General features: G+C 41.3%; 2 protein-coding genes across 3 annotated transcripts; one reads left to right on the top strand and one right to left on the bottom strand.

Annotated features, from left to right (window-relative positions):
- The first annotated feature begins 359 nt into the window (after nt 1-359).
- Nucleotides 360-7,499, top strand: rtcb (RNA 2',3'-cyclic phosphate and 5'-OH ligase). The gene is made up of 12 exons (XM_034673105.1): nt 360-676; nt 2,515-2,593; nt 2,681-2,748; nt 2,851-2,950; nt 3,120-3,276; nt 3,361-3,517; nt 3,915-4,074; nt 4,213-4,388; nt 4,507-4,695; nt 4,789-4,899; nt 5,077-5,196; nt 6,533-7,499. Exons 1-12 carry the CDS (start codon nt 584-586, stop codon nt 6,638-6,640), a joined length of 1,518 nt encoding a protein of 505 aa, XP_034528996.1. The 5' UTR covers nt 360-583; the 3' UTR covers nt 6,641-7,499.
- On the bottom strand, nt 6,993-21,842 carry xpot (exportin, tRNA (nuclear export receptor for tRNAs)). Of its 2 annotated transcripts, none has more exons than XM_034673103.1 (25): nt 21,659-21,842; nt 19,181-19,337; nt 18,113-18,195; nt 17,896-17,952; nt 17,722-17,794; nt 17,415-17,633; nt 17,136-17,320; nt 16,223-16,391; nt 15,238-15,474; nt 15,102-15,140; nt 14,957-15,019; nt 14,744-14,868; nt 14,519-14,663; nt 14,299-14,418; nt 14,092-14,186; nt 13,916-13,985; nt 13,569-13,807; nt 13,192-13,477; nt 12,910-13,099; nt 12,352-12,468; nt 11,791-11,906; nt 11,654-11,701; nt 11,488-11,559; nt 11,333-11,389; nt 6,993-11,236 (listed from the first exon to the last, which is right to left on the bottom strand). In XM_034673103.1, exons 2-25 carry the CDS (start codon nt 19,265-19,267, stop codon nt 11,210-11,212), a joined length of 2,919 nt encoding a protein of 972 aa, XP_034528994.1. In that variant the 5' UTR covers nt 19,268-19,337; nt 21,659-21,842; the 3' UTR covers nt 6,993-11,209. The 2 variants fall into 2 exon arrangements, with proteins under 2 accessions (XP_034528994.1, XP_034528995.1); XM_034673104.1 differs by having other exon boundaries at nt 17,725-17,794.
- Nucleotides 21,843-22,748: the final 906 nt, after the last annotated feature.

The raw sequence follows: 22,748 nt of genomic DNA, 5'->3' as shown, positions 1-22,748 counted from the left end.
AATAATGAAAAGACCATAGACTGTATAAAATAATGAAAAGACCATAGACTGTATAAAATAATGAAAAGACCATAGACTGTATAAAATAATGAAAAGACCATAGACTGTATAAAATAATGAAAAGACCATAGACTGTATAAAATAATGAAAAGACCATAGACTGTATAAAATAATGAAAAGACCATAGACTGTATAAAATAATGAAAAGACCCAGAGCATTTTCTCTATAAATATTGAAAGCCACTCCAACATCCGGTTGAGTTGGACCTTCTCTCTTACACTTGATTAAAACTATCTGACTACAAATACGGCAAGCGAGCAGTTTATAAACCAACTAAACATTTTACTTCAAACATCATGAACCCTTAAACTCACACTACTCTATGAACCCAGCAGTTTCAGCATCATATGTAATTCTTTGAGGGGTCTGAAATATTCATGAATCATGTTAAATTGATAAATCGCGTTTTGCTGTCAAACTCCTCGCAGGCTTCCGTACACGTCTGCCTGCTTGCACTTTGGTAGTCAGCCGGTGAAACGCAGCTTGATACTCTGTTATATTGAACCATTTCAAATCAGGAAAATGAGCCGCAGTTATAATGACGAGCTGCAGTATCTGGAGAAGATCAGCGGGAACTGCTGGAGGATTAAAAAGGGGTTCGTCCCCAACATGCAGGTGAGATTAAAACACACTTTAACTGGCTGGTTAGCTAGCTAGCTGTAACGTGGCTAGTTGGTAGCTCTTAGTGCTGCTGTGGCACATGTCATCTATTTATGTTCATTCAAAGCAGACAGGGACCCTCATCTGACAATATGACAATCAGAAACTTAGTTAAATCAGAAAAAATAACTAAATAATCTCCCAGAAATAGCTGGATGCAAAGTTAACACCTGGTGACGCAGCTTAATGACGCAATTATACCATGCATAATGTAACCCGAATTAAAGGGCGAATCACACTTATATAATAACATGTAAAATATATCTCATTATAGTCCATATTAAAGCTCCTATGAGAAGTTTTTGAGTGGTTGTGAAACAGATCCATATTGATACCAATGTCCCTTTATGATCTGAAAAAGCAATCTAGACCATCAGCGACACGATTGAAAATTTCCATATATTTATTTTTTATGGCTGAAACTGCTGTGAGGGGGTAGGTGTCAGACCAGACGATTGACATTTTAAAGTAAAATATTCACACTAAGTGATCCATTGGACTGTTGGTCAGAAAAAAAATCTACCTTTGCAAGTACAGGACAATATCAGGAAAGTTAAAAGATGTATGTGTTTGCCCATAGAGGCGACAAAAACAACACAAGCTGAAAGTTCCTCACAGGAGCTTTAAGTAAAAGTAGGCATAAACACTACATGTGATTCTGCTGCCGTTTACATGCACTATGCATCCACAAGGAACTGCTCTGGCTCCATTCCTGTTCACACTGTACACAGCTGACTTCAAATACAACCCTGAGTCCTGCCACATCCAGAAATACTCAGATAATACTGCTATTGTTGCGTGTATCCGGAATGGACAGGGATCTGACAAAAGCCTTCAGTGACTGGAGTCACAAAAACTGCCTCCGACTGAACTCCTCAAAGAAAAAGGAAATGACAGTAGATTTCTGAAGATCCGGGCTCTGCCATCAGCTACATTCGAGGGGTGGACATCGAGGTGGTGCCAACCTACAAATATCTAGGTGTACACCTGGACAACAAGTTGGACTGAGCCCTTAACACAGATGCAGTCTACAGGAAGGGGCAGAGCCGCCTCTTTTTCTTCAGGAGGCTCAGATCCTTAGACATCTGCAGAAAGATGCTGCATCAGTCTGTGGTGGCAAGTGTGTTATTCTATGCTGCAGTCTGCTGGGGAAGCAGTATAAAACACAAGGATGTGAGGCGACTGGACAAACTAGTGAAAAGAGCTGGCACTGTGATTGGAACCAGGTTGGACTCACTGGGGGGCTGTGGTGGAGAGATGCACACAGAAGAAGCTAGAGAGGCCATTCTAAATTACACAGATCCTCCACTTCACAACTTCTTTGTGGACCAGAGAAACAGCAGCAGTGGACGGCTCATCTCTGCGCTGCAGGACTGAGAGATACAGAAAATCATTCATCCCTGCAGCCATTAGGCTTCATAACTCTCTAGCCAATGGGAGATGAGCAGACAGACACCTGAATTACTTGTTTTATGTGACTTTTATAATTTTAATCTGCCAGACACCTGAACTTCCCCTCGGGGATTAATAAAGTACATTCTATTTTATTCTACTCTACTGAACATCTTGGTCCCTTTAACCTGTACTGATCACTTCACTGTGTTTAATGTGTTTAACATCAACTCTTCACCTCACTTTAACAGCCAGTTTTCCTACCACTGTCCGAAAACAAGCCACTGGACTCAGGGACTGCATTGTATTATTTATATGATGTACTTTATTGTGTTAATGCTGTTGTTTGTGTCAGTTGTTGCACACTGTCATAATAATCATCACGTTTGTCTTTCTTCCAGGTTGAAGGAAACTTTTACGTGAACGAGCCTCTGGAGAAGCTGATGTTTGAGGAGCTTCGTAACGCCTGCAGAGGAGGAGGTGAGCTGCTGTTCACTTCTTCTTTATCACACAAAAATGATCCTCATGATTGTTTGCTTTACTTCTTTTTATATTCATCCTCCTCAGGTATAGGTGGATTCCTTCCAGCGATGAAACAGATCGGGAATGTGGCCGCATTACCGGGGATCATACACGTGAGTGAAACACAGTGTGGAGTATGACTACATGTTGAACTCACTATGTGTTGAATTCTCATCAGCACCTCTTCATCACACTGTGTTGATATATTCCCTCAGAGGTCCATCGGCCTCCCTGATGTCCACTCTGGGTATGGGTTTGCGATCGGGAACATGGCGGCCTTCGACATGAGCAACCCAGAATCTGTCGTGTCTCCAGGTTTGTTTTAGACTCTTAGAATAATAATCTGAGCCATCGTTTGCAAAAACAAGAACTTTTAGTGGACACACTTTGATCCATCAGGATTACGTTGCAGACATCGCTGCCTGTTTACCTGCTGCAGGATCAAGAAACATGTAGTACAAAATCAAATTTGTTGTCCCTGCAGGTGGTGTCGGTTTTGACATAAACTGCGGCGTGCGCCTGCTGAGGACGAACCTGGACGAGGTCGACGTGCAGCCGGTGAAAGAGCAGCTCGCTCAGTCTCTGTTCGACCACATCCCGGTAGGAGTCGGGTCCAAGGGAGTCATTCCAATGGGAGCCAAGTAAGGAGGGACCAATCAGGAGACCTGATCACCACACAATCCCTGTCACACCCATAATTGTGTTTCCTGCGTGTGTGTTTTCAGGGACCTGGAGGAGGCTCTGGAGATGGGGGTGGACTGGTCTCTGAGGGAAGGGTACGCCTGGGCCGAGGATAAGGAGCACTGTGAGGAGTACGGCAGGATGCTGCAGGCCGACCCTAACAAAGTCTCCTCCAAGGCCAAGAAGAGAGGCCTGCCGCAGGTATCCCAGACTTTATCCACATTTCTTTATTCTAGCACATTTCTCTGCCTCCAATCAATCAATCAATCTTTATTTAAACAGCACCAAATCACAACAAACATTATCTCAAAGACCCAACATCAAGACAGGATAAGATCCAGTCCCATCTTACTGACAGGACTCAGTCTGATCTCATCTTAATCCACCATGAGCAGAGCACTTTGCAGCGTTTAGCAAGTTACAGTGGCAAGGACAAACTTCCTTTAACAGGCAGAAACCTCCAGCAGAACCAGACTCATGTTAGACACACATCTGCTGAGACCAATGAATACTTTACTTTTGGTACTTGAAGTAAATGTTGTGTACAGACACTTCAGTGCATAAACTGTGTGTGTTTGTGTGTGTGTGTGTGTTGCAGCTGGGGACTCTGGGAGCAGGAAACCACTATTGTGAGATCCAGGTGGTGGATGAGATCTACAACGACTACGCAGCGAAGAAGATGGGCATCGATCACAAAGGTCAGGTGTGTGTGATGATCCACAGCGGCAGCAGAGGGCTCGGACACCAGGTCGCTACAGGTACGAATCCAGCTCTGCACTCTGGGATTATTTAGTCCTCACAGATTATTAAGAGGTCTGAAAAGCTTATTAACATCTTAATCACAAATAAATCAAGTTTCTCCCGTTTTTAATGAATGAGTTAAATGTTGTTGACAGACGCTCTGGTTGCGATGGAGAAGGCGATGAAGCGGGATAAGATCACAGTGAACGACCGTCAGCTGGCGTGCGCTCGTGTCATGTCCCAGGAGGGTCAGGACTACCTGAAGGGGATGGCTGCTGCAGGAAACTACGCCTGGGTCAACCGCTCGTCCATGACCTTCCTCACCAGACAGGTACGCTCACCTGCAGGACCAACAGCACTCTGAAGATCTTTGTGTTTGTTCTGACAGTTTCTGAGACTTCTGGTAGATGTAGGATTTTGTCTCACAGCTGACTTTGTTTTCATTTCAGGCGTTCTCCAAAGTGTTCAACACGACGCCGGACGACCTGGACATGCACGTCATCTACGACGTCTCTCACAACATCGCCAAAGTGGAGGAGCACATGGTGGACGGGAAGCAGAAGACGCTGCTGGTTCACCGTAAAGGCTCCACAAGAGCGTTCCCCCCACACCACCCGCTCATCCCTGTAGATTACCAGGTTCTGAACCACTCATATCGTTGAACATGTCATTGACAGAAGCTTTAAATACTCTGCTCGAGCCTGATGTTTCTGTTGTTTGTTGATCTCCAGTTGACGGGTCAGCCTGTGCTGATCGGAGGGACGATGGGGACCTGCAGCTACGTGCTCACAGGGACAGAACAGGGCATGACGGAGACGTTTGGCACCACCTGTCACGGAGCGGTACGAGGCTTTATCTGCTTTATGTTTCACTACGATCACACAAAAGAAGAGCTTTAAGAGAACGCCTCAGAACTAGTTCCACAACTCACCCCTCTGTGTTTGCTTTAGATGACTCAGTTTTTTATTTAGTCTCTACAACGATGAAGTCCTCATGATTCCTCTCTCTTCGTATTTCAGGGTCGGGCTCTGTCTCGAGCAAAGTCTCGCAGGAATCTAGACTTCCAGGACGTCCTGGACAAACTGGCTGATCAGGGAATCGCTATCAGAGTCGCCTCACCCAAACTGGTCATGGAGGAGGTGAGGAACATGTTTATTCGTTTGGACTTTAAGTGTCATAATTTGAATATTTACTTGTAGTTTTGTTTAAGGTCTGACATCATGAGAACAGTTTTTCTGTCAGATGTGTTGGACAAGTTTTGATTCAGCTTTTCTGGTTGAATTAAAGGCTCAAATTCTCTGTATGCAGATGATAACGTGCTTTTGGTGTCTGAACTGAAAACAGAATAAGTCAATATTTAGGCTAAAAATGTAAATGTTACTTTTTTTTATATACATATTATTAACCTTTATTTAACCAGATAAAAAACCCATTGAGATCAGGATCTCTTTCACAAGGGTGACCTGGCCAAGAGGTCAGCAGCACATGTCACAACACATGTATAACCATTTGAACCCTTCTCTTAGAAATAGTCCTGTCCAAGATGTTAGCTTAGCCTAGCAACAAATAGTCCCTTCCAAAACCACGAAGTTATTCAGTGAGATTTAAAGGTGTTCGTAGATGCATTTTTTTACTTTTAATAGAGCCATGCTAGCTGTTTCTTCTTACTTCTAGCTCTTATGCTAAGCTAAACTAACCGTGTCCTGAATCCAGCTCATCATTAAACATAAAAAGCTAAATTCAAGTTCAGTAAGGTATTTTTTTGAAACCTTTAATCTCTTGATTTGACTTTGGTGAGCAAAAAAATCTGCTGAAGTCTGTTAAAGGGACAGACTGGGGACATGTTTAGCCTAGCTTAGCATTAAATACCTCCAGGGAAAACCACAGACTCTGATTTTTCCATTATTGTGTGTTCAGATTAAATAAATTAGATATAAAATGTCATTCGTTAAGATTTAAAGGTGTTTGGATGAAGCTAGGCGAGCTGTTTCTTCCTGATTCCAGCAATTATGCTAAGCTAGAATAGCATTGTCCTGATTCCAGCTCATGAAATAATAATAATACATTTTATTTAAAAGCGCCTGTCTAAGCACTCAAGGACACTTTACAGAGAGGTTAAAAACACAATAAATAAAGACAACAAGCAAAGTAACACCAAGTTAAAATGAAGCAGTGAAGTTAAACAGAGAATGCAGTTTGGAACAGATGGGTTTTGAGTTTTGATTTGAAGAGGGGAAGTGAGTCAATGTTTCAGATGTCTGGTGGGAGTGAGATCCAGAGTTGGGGATCAGAGCGACTGAAAGCTCTGTTCCCCATGGTGCTGAGACGGACAGGGGGCACAGAGAGGTGGAGGGAGAGGAGGAAGACCTGAGGGAGCGAGAGGGGGTGGCAATGTGGAGGGGAACAAATCTCCATATGAAGACGATGTAGTCCTTTAAGTGTTGTTAAAGCGCATGTGTCTCTTTTTGTCTTCAGGCTCCTGAGTCGTACAAAAACGTGACAGATGTCGTCAACACGTGTCACGACGCTGGAATCAGTAAGAAGGCGATCAAACTGAGACCGATCGCCGTGATTAAAGGATGAAGAAGAGAGAATCTGCATTTAAAGACTGTTTACAGCAAACTAAGGAATCATGTGAAGCACTACGTACTCCCTTATTTCTGTTTTTATGGTGGTGCAGATGAATTTATGTTGGGTACATTGATCAGAGGGGAAAATATGAGAGAGAGAATTTAATTTGTAACCTGAAAAAAAGGTGTTTGTGCCAAATTCATGACAAAGCAGGAAGTGGATTACTTGAAGCTGAATATGAGTTATATTACATTACAGTACCCTTTAGTGAGGGTAACAAACAGGGGAGGACTCTCTTTGCATCTAAGTTTTCATGGAACAAACCTGGCTGTGGGTCAATAAATAAATAAAACAGAAGGTTTGATTTCTGATGATTAGTAAACACTTTATTCAGTTTAACAGATGCGCTTACAGAAGGTTCATCTCCATATCAAAAAGAAACAAAACAAATCAACACATTTCACCATAAATGAACAAATTAATTCATTTGGCAAGTTCTTGTCAGATATGATCAGACGTCAGGTTTGCTAAGGATGAAATAATAAAATACAAACAGGCTGCAGAAAACATTTTTCATCAATAAGCATCCATAGAAGCTGATTTTTAAGCAGTCATAGCGTTTAAACCTTTTTCTGATGTCCTTTAAATCTGCTGCAGGAAGGACAAACAGAGATGACTGCTAGAGTCAGAAATACTGCAATGGTAGGATGAAGGATTCAGAGCATTGAGGGTAAAAACAAGGGAGTGAGGTGCAGGGGAAGTGCTGATTCTGACAGAGTCCACTGTGTGGCGCAGTTTCGTTGACCTTTTAGTGTTGACACAGTTAAGAGAAAATAAACTGAAGAAATAAATTTAAATTTGAGTAAAAACAGGAGGTGTTTCTGTCATGTGTTGAACCATAGAACTTAAATTGAATTCAGAGAAATTGTTCATTTTTAAATGACTTAAAGCTCCTGTGAGGATTTTTTTATCTGTTACAAAGACAGACTTAGATTTACACTGATGTTTCTTTATGAGCTACAAAAGCAAACAAGACCATCCGTGTAAAGATTTAACATTTCTATAGAGTTATTTAATATCTGAAACCTCTTGGAGATGGTAGGTGTCGAGGTGTTAAAGTGGTACTAGCGTTTGTTTACATTTTCCACTGCTAAGAGTCGTGACACATTTGAGGGTTTAAACAAGCAATGCAAGATTTTTTTTAACACATACGGGACAAAATCAGTAGCAAAATAAGAGGCACCACTTTGTCTACAGGGAGCGCTAGCATGAATACAATCTGAAAATTCCTTACAGGAGCTTTAAAGGACGGGGCTGGGGATATTCTGCACATTTTTTCTTGTGGACAAATCCCACATTAAGGGTTAAAAAAATTAAAAGTTGAACATACTGTTTGATGTGTTGAACCATTGAACTCAACTTGAGAAGCACACAGACCGATTTCATGTCAACAGATTGAATTCAGAGAAATTTTTCATCTTTAAATTATTTAAAGCTCCCGTGAGGAATTTTTTAGCTTGTTAAAAAACAGACCTAGATTAACACTGATTTTTCTTTTTGAGCTACAGAAGCAAACAGGACCATCTGCGTAAAGATGGAACATTTTTGTAGAGTCGTTTAATATCTGAAACCTCTTGGAGAGGGTAGGTGTCGAGGTGTTAAAGCGGTATTAGCGTTTGTTTACATTTTCCACTGCAGAGAGTCGCAAGTGATACATTTGAGGGTTTAAACAAGTAAGGTGAGATTTTTTTTAACAATACGGGACAAAATCAGTAGCAAAATAAGAGGCACCACTTTGTCAACAGGGGGCGCTAGCATGGATACAATCTGAAAATTCCTTACAGGAGCTTTAAAGGACGGGGTTGGGGATATTCTACATTTTTTCTTGTGGACAAATCCCACATTAAGAGTAAAAAAAGTTAATATTGAGTGTGAACCCAGTTGTGTATTCATCCGCTAAGAAATATAGTCCCCATTACATGATTTTATTTGAGAATAAAAATAAAACTACATTTATTAGTGACATATTTATTCATTTTTTTATGGTTTACAGCAACTTTATTAGGTTTGGACATTTTTTTTGTTTTTTTACCTTTAAGGGGATTCGTTCACAAATAGAAAAATATACAATAACACCGAGACTTATGCGTTACATTTATTTATTTTTCATGCCTGTATGTCAATATTTGATTCAATGCAACACTTTCAGGCACTTTCTCCAGAGGTTTCAAAGGCAAAGTTTCTGGGAAATTATACAAAAATTTAAAGCCAAATGAAAAGAGCAATAAACCAAAGTACAGGGAATGCACTGAACATCACGAACGGATTCAAACAGTGAATGAAGGGGAAGTTAATTCTGATGTACAGTTAAACAGAACGAGTGTAAGGGAGGGAGGGGGGGGTCACAATATCTAAAGCATCTGTACAGAGTCAACAGTTAAAAGTGGATATGTGGTTTTTTCATACCAGACATGGTTTGTACAGTTACATCTCATCTTCATCGTTGCTGATTGGGTTCATTAGTTTGGCTGCTCCTTCACAGTATTGCTCGCAGTGAAGCGTTGCATAATCATCAACACGTCAATCATCCTGAATTGTCACAAATGCTTCGATATATATAAAACTCATGGAGCCGCTTCTGTACACCAGCAGGTTCATGTTTTTACACGACATGTACATAAGTGATTCCTATGATGAGTTCATGTGATTCTATGGAAGCCCATTCATGCCAAAAAGAAATAAAATGTTAGGAATGAAAAAAAAAAAAGAGAATACTGAAAAGGTTGATTTAGGAGATTCGAAATCAAAGTGATGACATTTAAAGTCATAGATGAGATTTACACAAACACAATTCAAGCTAATCACATTTCAAGATTTTTACTTTATTATCGAAAACTGAAAAGTCCAAATAATATTATCAGTCGAAACAATGACTGAAATAAACAGTAAGTCTTCACAATTAGATAGTACTGGAAATACCAGAGTTTTCAATGAAATATTGTCCTTATTAGATATATAAAAGAGATTTAAATTTGAAAATAATTACTTTTAACTTGTAAAAAAAAAATTATAACTCAAATTATAATTTGTGTAAATACTCAGAGGTCATTTTATGGGTAACTTAAGTCTTAAGAGAATTTAAGTGTCAAAAAATCTGAGATTCTGGCAAATTCTAAAGTTAGAAACAACCAAATCAAACAAAAGGATAATGTGCAGTAAATTAGCATTTTTTACTTTTATTATTTATTGTCATTAACGATTAAAAAGAAAGGTTTGTAAGGTCAAAATTATAATACACTAAAACAAAATATCACCCAATCAAAATTAAGAATAATGAAAGAATAACTTTTTCATTCTGAGTTTTTTTTAATTAAAATGAAAACAAAGAGACATTCTTTTACCTAAATTCCAATAAGTTGGGACAATAATTCCACTACTATTTTCAGACTCCTAAATAAAAGCTTAAACAGGGTGACACTATAATGTTTTAAACTTTAAACTGCGTCCAAACTTTTTTTTCTGGGATGTAAAATCTTTCTTTATCAAAATGTATCAGATTATATCCTTTAATTTTTAACATTTCTAACTTTAAATCCTTTTTTATTTTCTGGCACGAACAGGCTTCCATACAATGTTTCCAGATGGGAATGAAGATTAAAAAAAACTAAAGCTAGGAACTTTATTTACATTTTAACATCTTATTCTCTTATTTACACTTTGTTCCTCCGTTTTATTTCATTTATTCCATCTGAAAATCTAAACAGCCCCAAAATATTCGGCATATTTCCTGGAAAAACGAAAAATATTCCACAGACCTTTGTCTCACATTTCATTATATTTTGACGGGCTGATGTAACCGAAGCTTGAGAATCGCCATCCCATCAGGTAACAGGTAGAAGGAGTGGTTGAGATAGTACAGGTGAGGTTTACTTCAAACTAAGAGCTGAGGAAATGAAAGTGTGTGGACGTTTGCAGTTAACCTGTGGGAAACTGTGTTTGGGCTGAGTGCATTAAACAATTCACTTCAAACTTAAAACCATTCGTCCCTCAAAACAGCACTTAAAAAAAAAAAAATCAATGCCACATCTTGAATAAAAATAAAAATCAGCCCTTATTTTTTTGTCCATCTTGTGGCAGCAGCAACATCCAAAAAACTCAAACTAGCTTGTTTTGAAATGTGGTTTCTACCGTGAAGACTAGAATAAAGCTATCGTCGGGTTCACAGGGTTTAAAGATATTTACCAAACCTTTTTCCAGACAGGTCGTTTTCTCTCCCACTGATCCGTTTGACTTCTTAAGTTTCCAGAAAAGTTTCTCCACATCTCTGAGCTCCGTTACGTCTCGAGTCCTCGTGGAGAGCTCGTCTCATCGGCGCCCGGAGGGATCATCCGTCCGCCGAGCTCCCGTCCACGTCTCTCTGCTCAGACAAGACCGCGCTTCGTGATGCGTTCACTTCTTAAGTGCAAAAGCAGCTCCTATGCTAAGTTTTCCTTTTGTTTGTTTGTTGTGGTTAGTGGTGAAGGTACGACCACTCTCTGTGAAGAGTCCTTTAAGTCCAACGTGACCTTCCAGTTTTATTTCCTACAGCTTTGCTCGCTGGAAGAACGCCTGGGAGGACAGAGGAGGAGGATCAGGTTATCAAGGAACCAGAGAGACAACCTGAAGAATGCTCTGACCCTTTAAATACTAAAAACAAACTCTTACCTTTATGTAGTTTTTCAGGACTTTGATATCTGGCTGCTGAATTACTTGACAAAGCTCCTGAAAGAGCAGATTAACAACAAAACACACATTTACTTTCTACTCATAACAGCTGATCTCTGTATATTTTCCCATGCAGTACTCCAGGACGGTCTCACCTGTGAGATTTCCGGCGACACCTGTAGTGAGGGTAAATACTCCTGCTGCAGGAACTGGATAAACTCCGGCCCCTGACAGAAAACAAGACCCAAACATCACTCAAACTCCTCCTTTGATAAGGATAAAAAGGCTCGCTGCATGTTATTAAAGTTGAACAAGTTTTACCCTTTTGAGATGAATAATTTTCAGAGTGACGGCACATTCTGACAGCGTCTGAAGCAAGAGGAAATTAAAGTTTAATTCATGGAATAAATCATGTATGTGTTTTTTTCTCTTCAGGGGACTCCGGTAGAGAAACGTACCAGCACTGTCTGAGCGTCTGAGAGGTCAAAGGTCGGTTTAAGAGGAGCGAGGAAACACGCAGGGACGATGTGTTTGTAGATAAAGTCAGGGAAACCCATCATTCCGTCTTTACCTCCTGAGAGAAGGAAAGACAGATTATAGAAAGACAGAAGAGTATGAAACCAGTTTCTTTGAAGGGTTTCTAGACGTGCAAAAAAAGCCTGAACAGAAATTTGGAAAAGGGCTTTTGGGTATTTTGAACCCTCAGCCTGGAATTTATTGCAGAATAACTTGAAACTCAAAGAGCTGATGTCATTAAATGTTTTCAAATCTAAAATAAAAGACCTTGAGCTGATTCTTTCAGATGTCTGTTTTTAGCATACCTGTTTTTTTTTAGCGAGTGTTTTCACTCCTAGATAATTACTCATCCAGTGCTTGTGAAATGTATTTTGGTTCTGTGTCTATGCCTCTTTGTGTTTTTTGCTGCTGACTGTCTTGGCTAGAGTCTCTCTTGAGAAAGAGGATTTTGACCTCAATGGGACCAATCTGGTTAAATAAATAAATAAAAAGGTTCTCCTCACCCCACAGCTCCACCAGCTTGGAGAGGATGATGAAGCAGGTTTTCTGAGCGACCGGGTCGGGGAAGTCCACGGCTCCCTGGATGATGGTGAAGATGACTCGCTCGATGTTTTCTGCTCCTGAAAATGACAAAAAGAAAAGTTAAACCAGGAAGTAACATGAGCTGTGTGAAGGGGAATAATCTCTCACTACTATCAACATCTCTCTATCCCTATTTCCAACCCTAACTCAGTCTCAGCCAATGTCTAACATGAGTCTGGTCCTGCTGGAGGTTTCTGCCTGTTAAAGGAAGTTTGTCCTTGCCGCTGAAATTTACTAAATGTTGCAAAGTGCTCTGCTCATGGTGGATTAAGATGAGATCAGACTGAGTCCTGTCTGTATGATGGGACTGGATCTTGATTGATTATAATTCCCTTTGTTGACACACTTTCTCTAAACATGACAGACTGTTTTAATCCATTTATTTACATGTGAAAAATTAGGTTTCTCTCATGAAGTTCTGCAGACACCATAAATAAATCTAACCACAGATGAGCACACGTGGATGTTTTCACACTCACCCTGGTTGGCCATCACCTCGTTCATTCCGCTCCCTGTGATGGTCTGAATGAAGGTGAAGTAGCTTCTCCTCAGCATCTGTTTCTCCAGAGCCGCCGCCTGGTCGTTTTCCTCCGCCGGCCGGCCCAGCACCTCGAAGATGGCGAGAACCAGTGGCATGAAGACCTGCTGCAGGAAGGGGGATACCTGTTGCTGCAGAGACCACAGGAGAGAAAAGACTTATTAAGAATCCTGTGTTTTTTTACGTGTCAGACTCTATCCCTGTGTTCATTTTCCCAGCGTACCTTGAACTTAGCGGTGATCTGGCTGATGAGCGGGATGAACTCCTGCAGGTCTTTGGCCTCACAGTCCTTCAGCATGTGTTCAGAGGCAGCAGGGACGAAGGGCAGCACCTCCTCCTCCAGGCAGATGATCATTCTGTGCAGGAAGGAGCGGACCGAGCTACGCAGCACCCCCCGCTGGACGGGACAGCTCAGTGCGGGCAGGAACGTCTGCAGACAGTCTCTGTAGACCTCGGTGCAGCCGCACTGCTTCACCGTCTGCTTGTTGCTGAACGCCTTACTGGTTCGACTGCAAATGAAGAAGACGAGGAGAGAGAGAGTTCAGTAAGGGGTTCAAATCTTCAGGAGCTGTTATTTGTGTCGTCAAAGTCGGTCTCTACCTGGCGAATCCGACAGCATGGCTCAGACAGTCTGCGAGCGCGGTCTGCCTCTCCTCATCGGTCTCCTGCGGGAGTTTAGCGAGCAGCAGGCGGAAGGCGTCCATGAGAGGAAGTAGCAGACTCCTCATCAGAGCCTGTTTCCTCTCCACAGGACTCTCTCCGTTCACGATGAGGACGCCCGCAGTCTCAAACATGAAGAGCTGATCGTCACTGGTCAGCATCGCCGGGAAACCGTTCTCCTGGACAATCAGAGACAAAACAATAATGAGGACGGATGTTTGTTACTGTGAGAGGTGATACGTTTTTAGACAGGCTGCTGCAATGAGCGATCACATGATGATACTCACAGGAGGAGCGAGCTCCAGTAGGTCCTGGATCCTGGTCAGGATGTCTTCGATGAAGGCGTTCATGTGTTTACTGAGAACAAAATAGGATTGTTGATTAACACACAGTCATGTCAGGATTGCATCAGAGCTGCATGCAGCCGTCATGCTCCCTGGAGTTAACCTCAAAGTGGACTCACTGCAGAGTTTTGACGAATCTGGAGAAGAGGTAGGCCACTCTGCTGCGGACCTTCGGGCTGTTGTGTCTGAGTCCTCTTTGGTCCAGAAACGCCATCTGACAGTGAACACAACACAGACTGCTTACTCATCTACACCTCGTGTTTGAATAACAGAGCACACAAAGGAGTTACCGCTTGTAGGTTTACTTTTAGCAGCTCTGAACTCACCAGAACATTGGGGATGTGCTGCGGCTCCACGATGAAGAACTTATCGTATCGGCTGACTGTTTCGAAAAACTCCAGACACACCGAGCTGTGCTGGTAACCGCTCACGCCACACGACACCAGCTGAGGGTTCAGATCAAAAACGATCATCTGTGTTATTTTGTTTGTTTGTCTTGAGGTGGTAAACTAAGCTGATACTCATTAAAACATGTGTGTGACTGACCGTCCTCATCATGTCCTGCAGCGCGCTTGTCTTCGCCGTGTCTCCGGTGAAATGTGCGCCATGAGACGCAGGCAGAGCCTCGCCCAGCATGTAGAGCAGCCTGATGGCCACCTCCACCTCCATGAATGTAGCCGTCTGCCAGTTCCTGAAAGCAGATCAGACGCAAGGTGAGCAGGTTTTACCGCTTCAACATTCCCATACTGATGAATAACAGCAGGTTCTTACTGCATGGTGTTGGTGAAGACTCGTCGTACGGCCTCCAGCAGCAGCTCGGGAGAGACCTGAGCCAGGCGGTCTAGCAGCATCTTCAGCTGCTTCCTGTACTCCACGAACATCGCCTCGTCCTCGCCCTGTCAGAGACGACGTCAACGTTTGATACTGTTGCATGTTCTCAGAGCGTTTATATAAAAACAAGAAGCTCACTGTGAAGGAACTCACCTCGTTCTCAAAGTTGTACTCGTCGTCATACGTCAGTTTCTTCATGACAGCCAGCATGACCGCCTTTAAGGAGAAAGGAGGAGTGTTAATCCTTTGAAGTCTCAAAGAAAGATCAGGTATTTTAAAGCGTCTTACAAAGACTCACCTCTATGTTAGTTTTTTGTTGGTCTGTCAGCTGGGGGAGCTACAAAAACAAGAAGAAGTTCATAAATGATCAAAACATTTTAATTTCCCCTGATCTCCTGGGCTCTGATTGGTCCAGTTAAAAGCCCCTCCCTCACCTGTTTGAGGACGTGAAGGTATTCATAGCAGAAGCCGACGATGTTGGCCGAGATGTCGTCGTCCTCGTGGACCAGCAGCTGCAGCAGCAGCGGCACTTTGGTCTCAATGGCCTGCAGCGTGTCCGCCGTGTCCTTCACGTTCCCCGTCTTGGACAGTTTGGTCCAGCTCAGCACCAGACTCTGACCCATCCCGTTCACCAGCCGAGAGAACTTAGCCAGGAAGTCCACGTCCTCCTCCTGATGGGGACAGGAAGAGAAGAGGGACATAAAACACTCTGACAGCCAGGAAGAGACGCAGCAGGAAGAGCATGTGACCTCTGAACTCTGAGTGTGAGTGTAAACATAGGGCTGTAAAGTAAACAGGGAGCTGTTATCTCTCAGATATGACTTGACCTACAACAACAAACAACCGGACAAACAACTACTCAGTGATCTATCTGTGCAGCACTGTGTTTTAATAACAGCAGCCCCATGAGAGACATTCAGAACTTTCTGACATGGACTTTTTAATTACTGTCTTTAATCAGGAAAATTCAATAATAAAGTAATGGCATAGATACATTTAATAAAGTGATTTAATAAAATAATGCAATAAAGTAATTTAATAGATACATTCAATAAAATAATGTAATAAAATAATGTAATTTAAAAAATGTAATTAAAAAAACAATAATGTAATAAAATAATCTGATAAATATAATAGAACATTTTTTGAATAAAGTAGCTAAAAAACATAAAAAACTGAAGAAACAGACCCAAAAATATTTCAGAAAAATATACTTTTTTGTCAAGTTTGCACCAATTTTAATTTTAATTTTAATTCTTATTTCTTCTGGGATTATTTTCCATCATTTCTACAAACTTCTTATTCTCACTAATAAGGTAAGATGAAATCCTGATGAGTCATGCTCTGCTCCTGATGAGTCATGCTCTGCTCTTTCAGATAATAAAAACCCTAAGTGGACTTCTGGGGAAGGAATCGTACCTGCTCCACGTTGAAGAACCCGGCAGACTGCAGGACCTGGCACAGAGACTCCACCAGCTTGGTTTTATCGATGGGGTCCATTCCTTTATTAACGATTTCAAACAGGCAGTCGCAGGCCTCCTCTCGGAGCTCCTCCACAGACATCTGACTCAGCAGCAGGTTCACAAACCTGAAAACACGACAACAGAAGAGCTGAAGGAAGAACTCAGAGTGTGAGGCAGTCATTCAGTGTTATTAGGGCTGTGGTTCCTTCCTGCAGCTGCTTCCTCACAATCAGCTGATATTATTGTTAATGACGTGATCATTCAGAGACTCTGTTGGTGAAGTCAGCTGTACGGGGTTCTTCAGGTTCATCAGTCTACATGTTCAACAGAAGAGTTTAATTTTCCGAGCAGGAATGTGACCGAGTGTGTTTTCATGAAACTTTCCTCACACAGCATCGTTACATAACTTAATTCATTAAACTAGTTGTGAAACTTTATTTAAGCGACTTCCTTCAACTTCACTTTGGTTAAAACTTTTACGCAACTTCAGGCTCCAAATTTTCTCATGAGACTTTGGGGTGCGTACCTCTTAATGCAACTTTCTTCACTTGAAAATGGTGAATTATCTTCATGTGACTTTAAGGCAAAACTAAACGTGAAGAAACGACTGTCTTGATGCAAACTTGGCATTTACAGAATTCATCTTTAAAAGGAGTTTGGTCACTCGACTTTGGAATGAAAACCTCCCCACATGCAAAACTGCCTTTTTGTGATCCTGGTACAAATCAGCTTCACTGTGCACCTCTGCTGATGCAACGCTGCTCTAAATGATAATAAAATGTTCTAATATGGGAGTTTATTTTAATATTTAAGCTAGCAACTGTTTTACTTTAGTTTTCTGCGTTTCTGAACAGAGTTCTTTGACTGACCGGTCGTTGGCGATGAGGTTCAGTTCGATCCAGCTCACATAGGCTCCCACCACCTCCAGACACTGACAGGTGAGCTCCGGATGGGACAGCTGGTACGTCTGCAGGATCTGAAACCATGACTCCACCAGGTGAGGGATGCACTGCTCCCTCATGCCGTCTTTGATTAGAGTGTTTCTACGAGTAGCCTGGAGAGAAAATTCAACATCATCAACCTGATAATAACAGAGGACACATGTGAGCAGGAGAAGGAGGAGAAGGAGAGGGAGGTGGTTGTCTGACCTCAGCTGAGTGCAGGATATCTCTGTCCACCACCTCAGCGTCGATGGCCATCAGAGTCCTCAGGTAGATGTCGACGCCATGTGGGTTCAGACCCACCAGAGACAGGACGTCGAAGAAGAACTTGGGCCACAGAGTCAGGTACTCCATGACGAAGGTGAGGGCGAACACCTGAGCCGCCTTGTTTCTGATGAACGGTTTCTCAGGGTGTGGGTTCATCAGCTGCAGACGAGGAGAAGGGGAAGAAAAAACGTGAGCACGAGACTCTCAGGTAGAGAGACAGACTCAGGGAGCTCAGACACAAACTTACTACCTGACACTGGAGCCACTTCATCAGCGTCTCTCTGATGAGCTGCTGCTGAACTGCACTCAAACCAGCATGTCTGAAATGCACACAGAAAAACACACACATGGGGTGAGATAAAAACATAATGTAAACATCATTACAGATAGAAACACAGATCCTCCTCGTCCTCCTCCTCACCTGAACTTTATCTGATGCTCCAGAACTTGGAAGCAGAAGAACTTCACGTGGTCATCGCTGTATTTAAAAAACAGAAACTACAAGTTTAGAATCACCGAAAAACATCCATCAGCTGATAAAAGACGACGAAATATCTCTGTGTTATATCAGTTCTTCCTGTTGAATGAACAGATATGAGTAATAAAACTGGTTATGTGTGTGCATGTGTGTGACTCACTTGTAAATCCCTTTAGCGAGAGCCGCAGCACAAACCTCCCAGGCATCCTGAGACTCCTTCAGCTGCTCAAAGTATGCCATGGCCTGAACACAGAGACGCAGAAATACCACAGTCAAATCAGAATTCATCAGACTATCTATGTAGCTGTGTTCTAAACAAACAGAACCGCATTAAAAAATAAAGGTAAAATACGCTTGTACAATACTTAAGTACAACTAAAAATGGTGATTTTTAAGTTTGAACTCAGTGAAAGTCGTGTCTCCAAAATTTTTCTGTCAAGTTTATGAGATAAAATTACTCATTTAATGGAAAACCTCTATTTCAGTGCTTAAAAATGTACGTTCTGCACTCATTCTCTTCACACTCTACCTCTCAGGGTGTGGTAAAGTGGTGAAATATCACAACAATAATAAAAAAGTAAACACAACAAGTTTGTGTGGATGTTCTTCAGAGCTCTACTGCTGTGAAACAATCAGAAAATAACATCTTAAAGCTGTTTCACTGATTTGATTTTAGTAGCAGCGCTCACTCTCTTCACTGTTCCTCTATGTAACTCAACCGCAGCTGATTTATATTTACATTAGAGCAGCTTCTTGTTAAAATCTGACTGTAAATCTGTCGTTTTCGGAAGCTACTTTTGGAAGCATCTGACAATATGATATAACCAGACTGTATAAATAATAGACGTAGTATCCGTGACGTCACCCATCTGTTTCTGAAGCGTTGTTTTGAAGCCAATCGGCGGCTGCAGCCAGATTGGAAATGTTAGTGTGAGGTAAAGAGACGGGCTTTGAGCCTCCTCGCCAACAGCTATAGTGTTCCCGCCTGTCAATCAAGTCAGCTGTGTCTCTCATAATGGAAAATAATCTTAATATCTTTGAAACTGCCATGTTAATAAAAAATTCACCCCCCGTACAGTGTGTGCTTAACAAGACATGAGCTATCCAGACTACACCCGTTTTTTGTACCAGTCTGTAAACATGTTTATTTCTGCTGTAAAGATCAGCTTTTTTCAATAAGTGTGTATGTGGTACTGAAAAGTGTTATGATGATGAAGTCATGAGTTACCCTCTGCCTGTAGCGGGCATCAGCATTTGGGTTGAGCCCCAGCAGGGCCTGCTCGTCCATGACTGCAGCTACAGACTGGCAGGCCATTCGTGGGTTAGCTTTCCTCCAAAGCAGGTTCACTTCTCTCTGCAGCAGGCAGTGGGTAGATTAATCTCATCTGAGGAAGGAGAGGAGGACAAACATGACCACTGCTGTGATATCAATCATGACAAGTCAAATTACATGCAGATTAGAGACGATTTCTTTAATTACGAACACAAAGGAGCAGCTTTGAATGAAAGGCAGTCCAGGAGGATACAAATTATTCTAAACAGATGCTCATAAAAATCCCCTCGTCAAAGAATCCTCTCTCTGACTGAAGTCAAACTGTTCATTTCATGTAGAAACATGAGTCAGTGAGACGGGTCACAGTCTCCTTATCACTGCAAACAGATCTGATGTTTCAGCCCTTCAGTTTATGTCACTTAAAGACTGCTGTGGTGCTTGATTTCATTATCAGTTATCTGAAACTCAAAGCTCAAAGATCATATATTTTACATCATAAATATAGAAGAAACTGAGCAATGTCTCAAATCTAATAAGCTGCAACGTGACAATGTTTGACATTTCTGTTGACATTAGATTGTTCTCTACACGGACCTGAGAGGGGAACATCTAGATCTTGTTCCTGGTTGTCCTGTGAGTGATGTCTTTACAATCATACAGCCCTCTACGGATTGCCTTAAGTGTCTCCCAGATGTAAGTTAATTTGGCGGACTTTATTATGGTTAGAACTCTGATGTAGGAATGAAATCGGCCGAGCAACTGCACAGGAAACTGGCCAAAGGTGGGTAAATACCAGCTAATGTAAACCCTGTCTCTTAAACTCAAACACAACATTTGAGCTGTTAGAACATTAAAGTTATAGTTAAAACTATATTTGCTGAAAAAGATACTGCAGGCACCTCTTGCAGGTGGCAAGATGTGCCTAAACATGCTCGCCTCGCCAGCATGTTTAGTCAGAGACTAAGCCAAAACTCGGCTTGGGCGAAAAACACCCCGGCAACAACAGGAATCTAGGACTCTCCAGTCTCAAGCAGGGTTCCCACTCTTTTCCAGGGATCATTTTCCAGGACATTTTCAGTGATGATCAAGCTGGTATGACAGTCTAAATTGAGTTCCTAATTTAGTTCCTACATAGTCTAATATGTTCCTCTCAGTAGAAGTCTACATTGAAAGATGTGCAGTCTATGGCTATCAATGAAATCATCTATTACATGCTTAAAAATTATGGCAAATTAATTATAGAATAATGCAACCACAGATGTACAGCACTTTAATGATGGGAAACTCTCATCTCAGCTGTCTCTTTTCTCAAAAAAAAATTATGATTAGCTAAGTATAAAAACAAAAGAGCCAGCAAAGGAATCTGGAAGCTGTCTTACTGAAATAAATAAATAATAATAATATTAATCAGAGGAGAACTGAATGACAAAAATGGCCACAAATGTTCCTCAACTCAACTCAAACTCATAATATACCTGCTTTATCATGGTTTAGTCACGGTGGAATAATTTTCCAGGACATTTGACTTTTTCTCCCATTTCCCAGGTGTTTTCCAGGACTGGAAAACTGGTCAACTGTTTTCCAGGTTTTCCAGGACACGTGGGAACCCTGTTGCTGAATCGATTTCAAGTCACTGAATCATTTCAGATTGTATCGTTCTAAATGAACCAATATCGCCCTTTAATCTTGCAATCAAGCACGATGTCATGATCGTTAAAAAGAATCATTACACCCCTAGTGGTTAGGATAACTGTGTACACCAGGTGAGCTAACAAACAAACAAACAGGTGAGTGTCAGTCAGCTCGAGTTTGTTTTGAAGGATGCCTGAAATACCTCAAATATGATGAGTCCACACTGACAGCTCTGTGAACTGTATTGATGGAGGATGGAGAGAGAGAGAACAATACTGTGACAGCTCAGTCATCCTCACTGTGTGCGGACATGATGCAACACAACGTCAACACTTTCAGCCACCATGCCCTGCTTTTAACATCAACATCATACATGTAACACATCTACTGAACACATAGGAGGTTCAAATGTGGACCCGGGTACCCGGTGTGGGTGAAGATGCGACCTGCAGACTGGGCCACTCCTCAGAAAGTTGACACTGCGCTGCTACAAGCTAACAACTTCACACAAGCTAGCATTAGCCGGGTAGCTCCAGAGCTGCCTGTTGGAGGCATCGTGACACCATAACATGTAATAAAACCACAGTCACTGCAGGGGAGCTTTAACGTGGAGTTATGTATACAATCAGAGAGGAAGTAAGAGCAGTTTGAAGTGTTTTTATTCATATTTATCAAGGCTGGGGAACGTCTCGCTCAATCACATCACCGCTGTGAAAATCTCACGATGACAAACTCGGCGAACGTTAGCCGTTAATTCAGGCTAAGAGGGTTAAAACAAGCGAGAAACACTCAAAAGCTCACCTTCAGGAAAACCCCAATCGTCAGGCGCTCGTCAACTCATCCCTGAGCTGGAGAGAAGTCACCAGAAGCAGAGAAACGGAGAAACGTGTCGGTTGGACTCATCGACAGACACGACAGAGCAGCGATGCGGCGTGTCCGCTCCGTTAACATCCGGGTCACTCACTCACCCAGGAACAGATACGTCATAAATAGACGTTAAAATCCCCCCAAATTAAAAGAAAAGTAAAATAACAGAATCAAAATGACATATCGGTTTTGCATAACTATACAACCTCAATTTAAATGTACCTTTTTTTTTGAAAATGAAATATTAATCCATATATGTTATGCTAATGTTAGCTAACGTCCCAGGCGGTGAAGTTAGCTTCAGAATGGTACTCACCACATGATGCAAACATGAGGGAAGTTAGTGAAACCTTATTTACTCTATATGAAAACAATACAAAATAAATACAATTAAAATAAATAACAGCTTAAAATTACGGAAAAGGATTAGGACCACTGAAAAAAAAAAAAAAAATTTAAGGTCAACATTTTTTTAAAAATTAGTATTCTTAGAAAAAAGTCAGAATTCTGAGATTAAAGTGAGAATTCTGAGAATAAAGTGAGAATTCTGAGATTAAAGTGAGAATTCTGAGATTAAAGTGAGAATTCTGAGAATAAAGTCAGAATTCTGAGATTAAAGTCAGAATTCTGAGAAAAAAGTGAGAATTCTGAGATTAAAGTCAGAATTCTAAGAATAAAGTCAGAATTCTGAGAAAAAAGTCAGAATTCTGAGATTAAAGTCAGAATTCTGAGAAAAAAGTCAGAATTCTGAGATTAAAGTCAGTTTTTTCTCAGAATAATAATTAAAAAAAAGCCCTTCAATTTCATTTTTTTTCAGTGGCCCTAATCCTCTTCCGTATAAAATGGATTGCGACCACTTTAAAAGAGTGCTAATACTATTGATCGAGTTGTAAATATAATTCTATGTCAAATTTTGAGTAGATTTATATATATATTTTTTACATTGTGATTTGTTCATTCTCAAGGTTCAACATAGGAGTGGTATGTCAAATAAACTCAAGTTAAGATTAGATTAAGTATGTGT

The sequence above is a fragment of the Notolabrus celidotus genome, chromosome 21 (genome assembly GCF_009762535.1).
Source record: "Notolabrus celidotus isolate fNotCel1 chromosome 21, fNotCel1.pri, whole genome shotgun sequence".
NCBI lineage: Eukaryota > Metazoa > Chordata > Actinopteri > Labriformes > Labridae > Notolabrus > Notolabrus celidotus.
Note: the sequence above shows the minus strand (reverse complement) of the source record. Positions and strands in the feature narration are given on the sequence as shown.

Excerpts from the sequence above, each read along its gene's own strand:
- rtcb (XM_034673105.1), top strand. The coding sequence starts at position 584 with ATGAGCCGCAGTTATAATGACGAGCTGCAGTATCTGGAGAAGATCAGC. Across the intron at positions 677-2,514 it reads GGTTCGTCCCCAACATGCAG|GTTGAAGGAAACTTTTACGT; the intron begins GTGAGATTAAAA and ends TCTTTCTTCCAG. Across the intron at positions 4,389-4,506 it reads TGACCTTCCTCACCAGACAG|GCGTTCTCCAAAGTGTTCAA; the intron begins GTACGCTCACCT and ends TTTTCATTTCAG.
- xpot (XM_034673103.1), bottom strand. The coding sequence starts at position 19,267 with ATGGCCTGCCAGTCTGTAGCTGCAGTCATGGACGAGCAGGCCCTGCTG. Across the intron at positions 14,869-14,956 it reads AGTACAACTTTGAGAACGAG|GGCGAGGACGAGGCGATGTT; the intron begins GTGAGTTCCTTC and ends CGTCTCTGACAG. Across the intron at positions 11,390-11,487 it reads TGTCGCCGGAAATCTCACAG|GAGCTTTGTCAAGTAATTCA; the intron begins GTGAGACCGTCC and ends CTGCTCTTTCAG.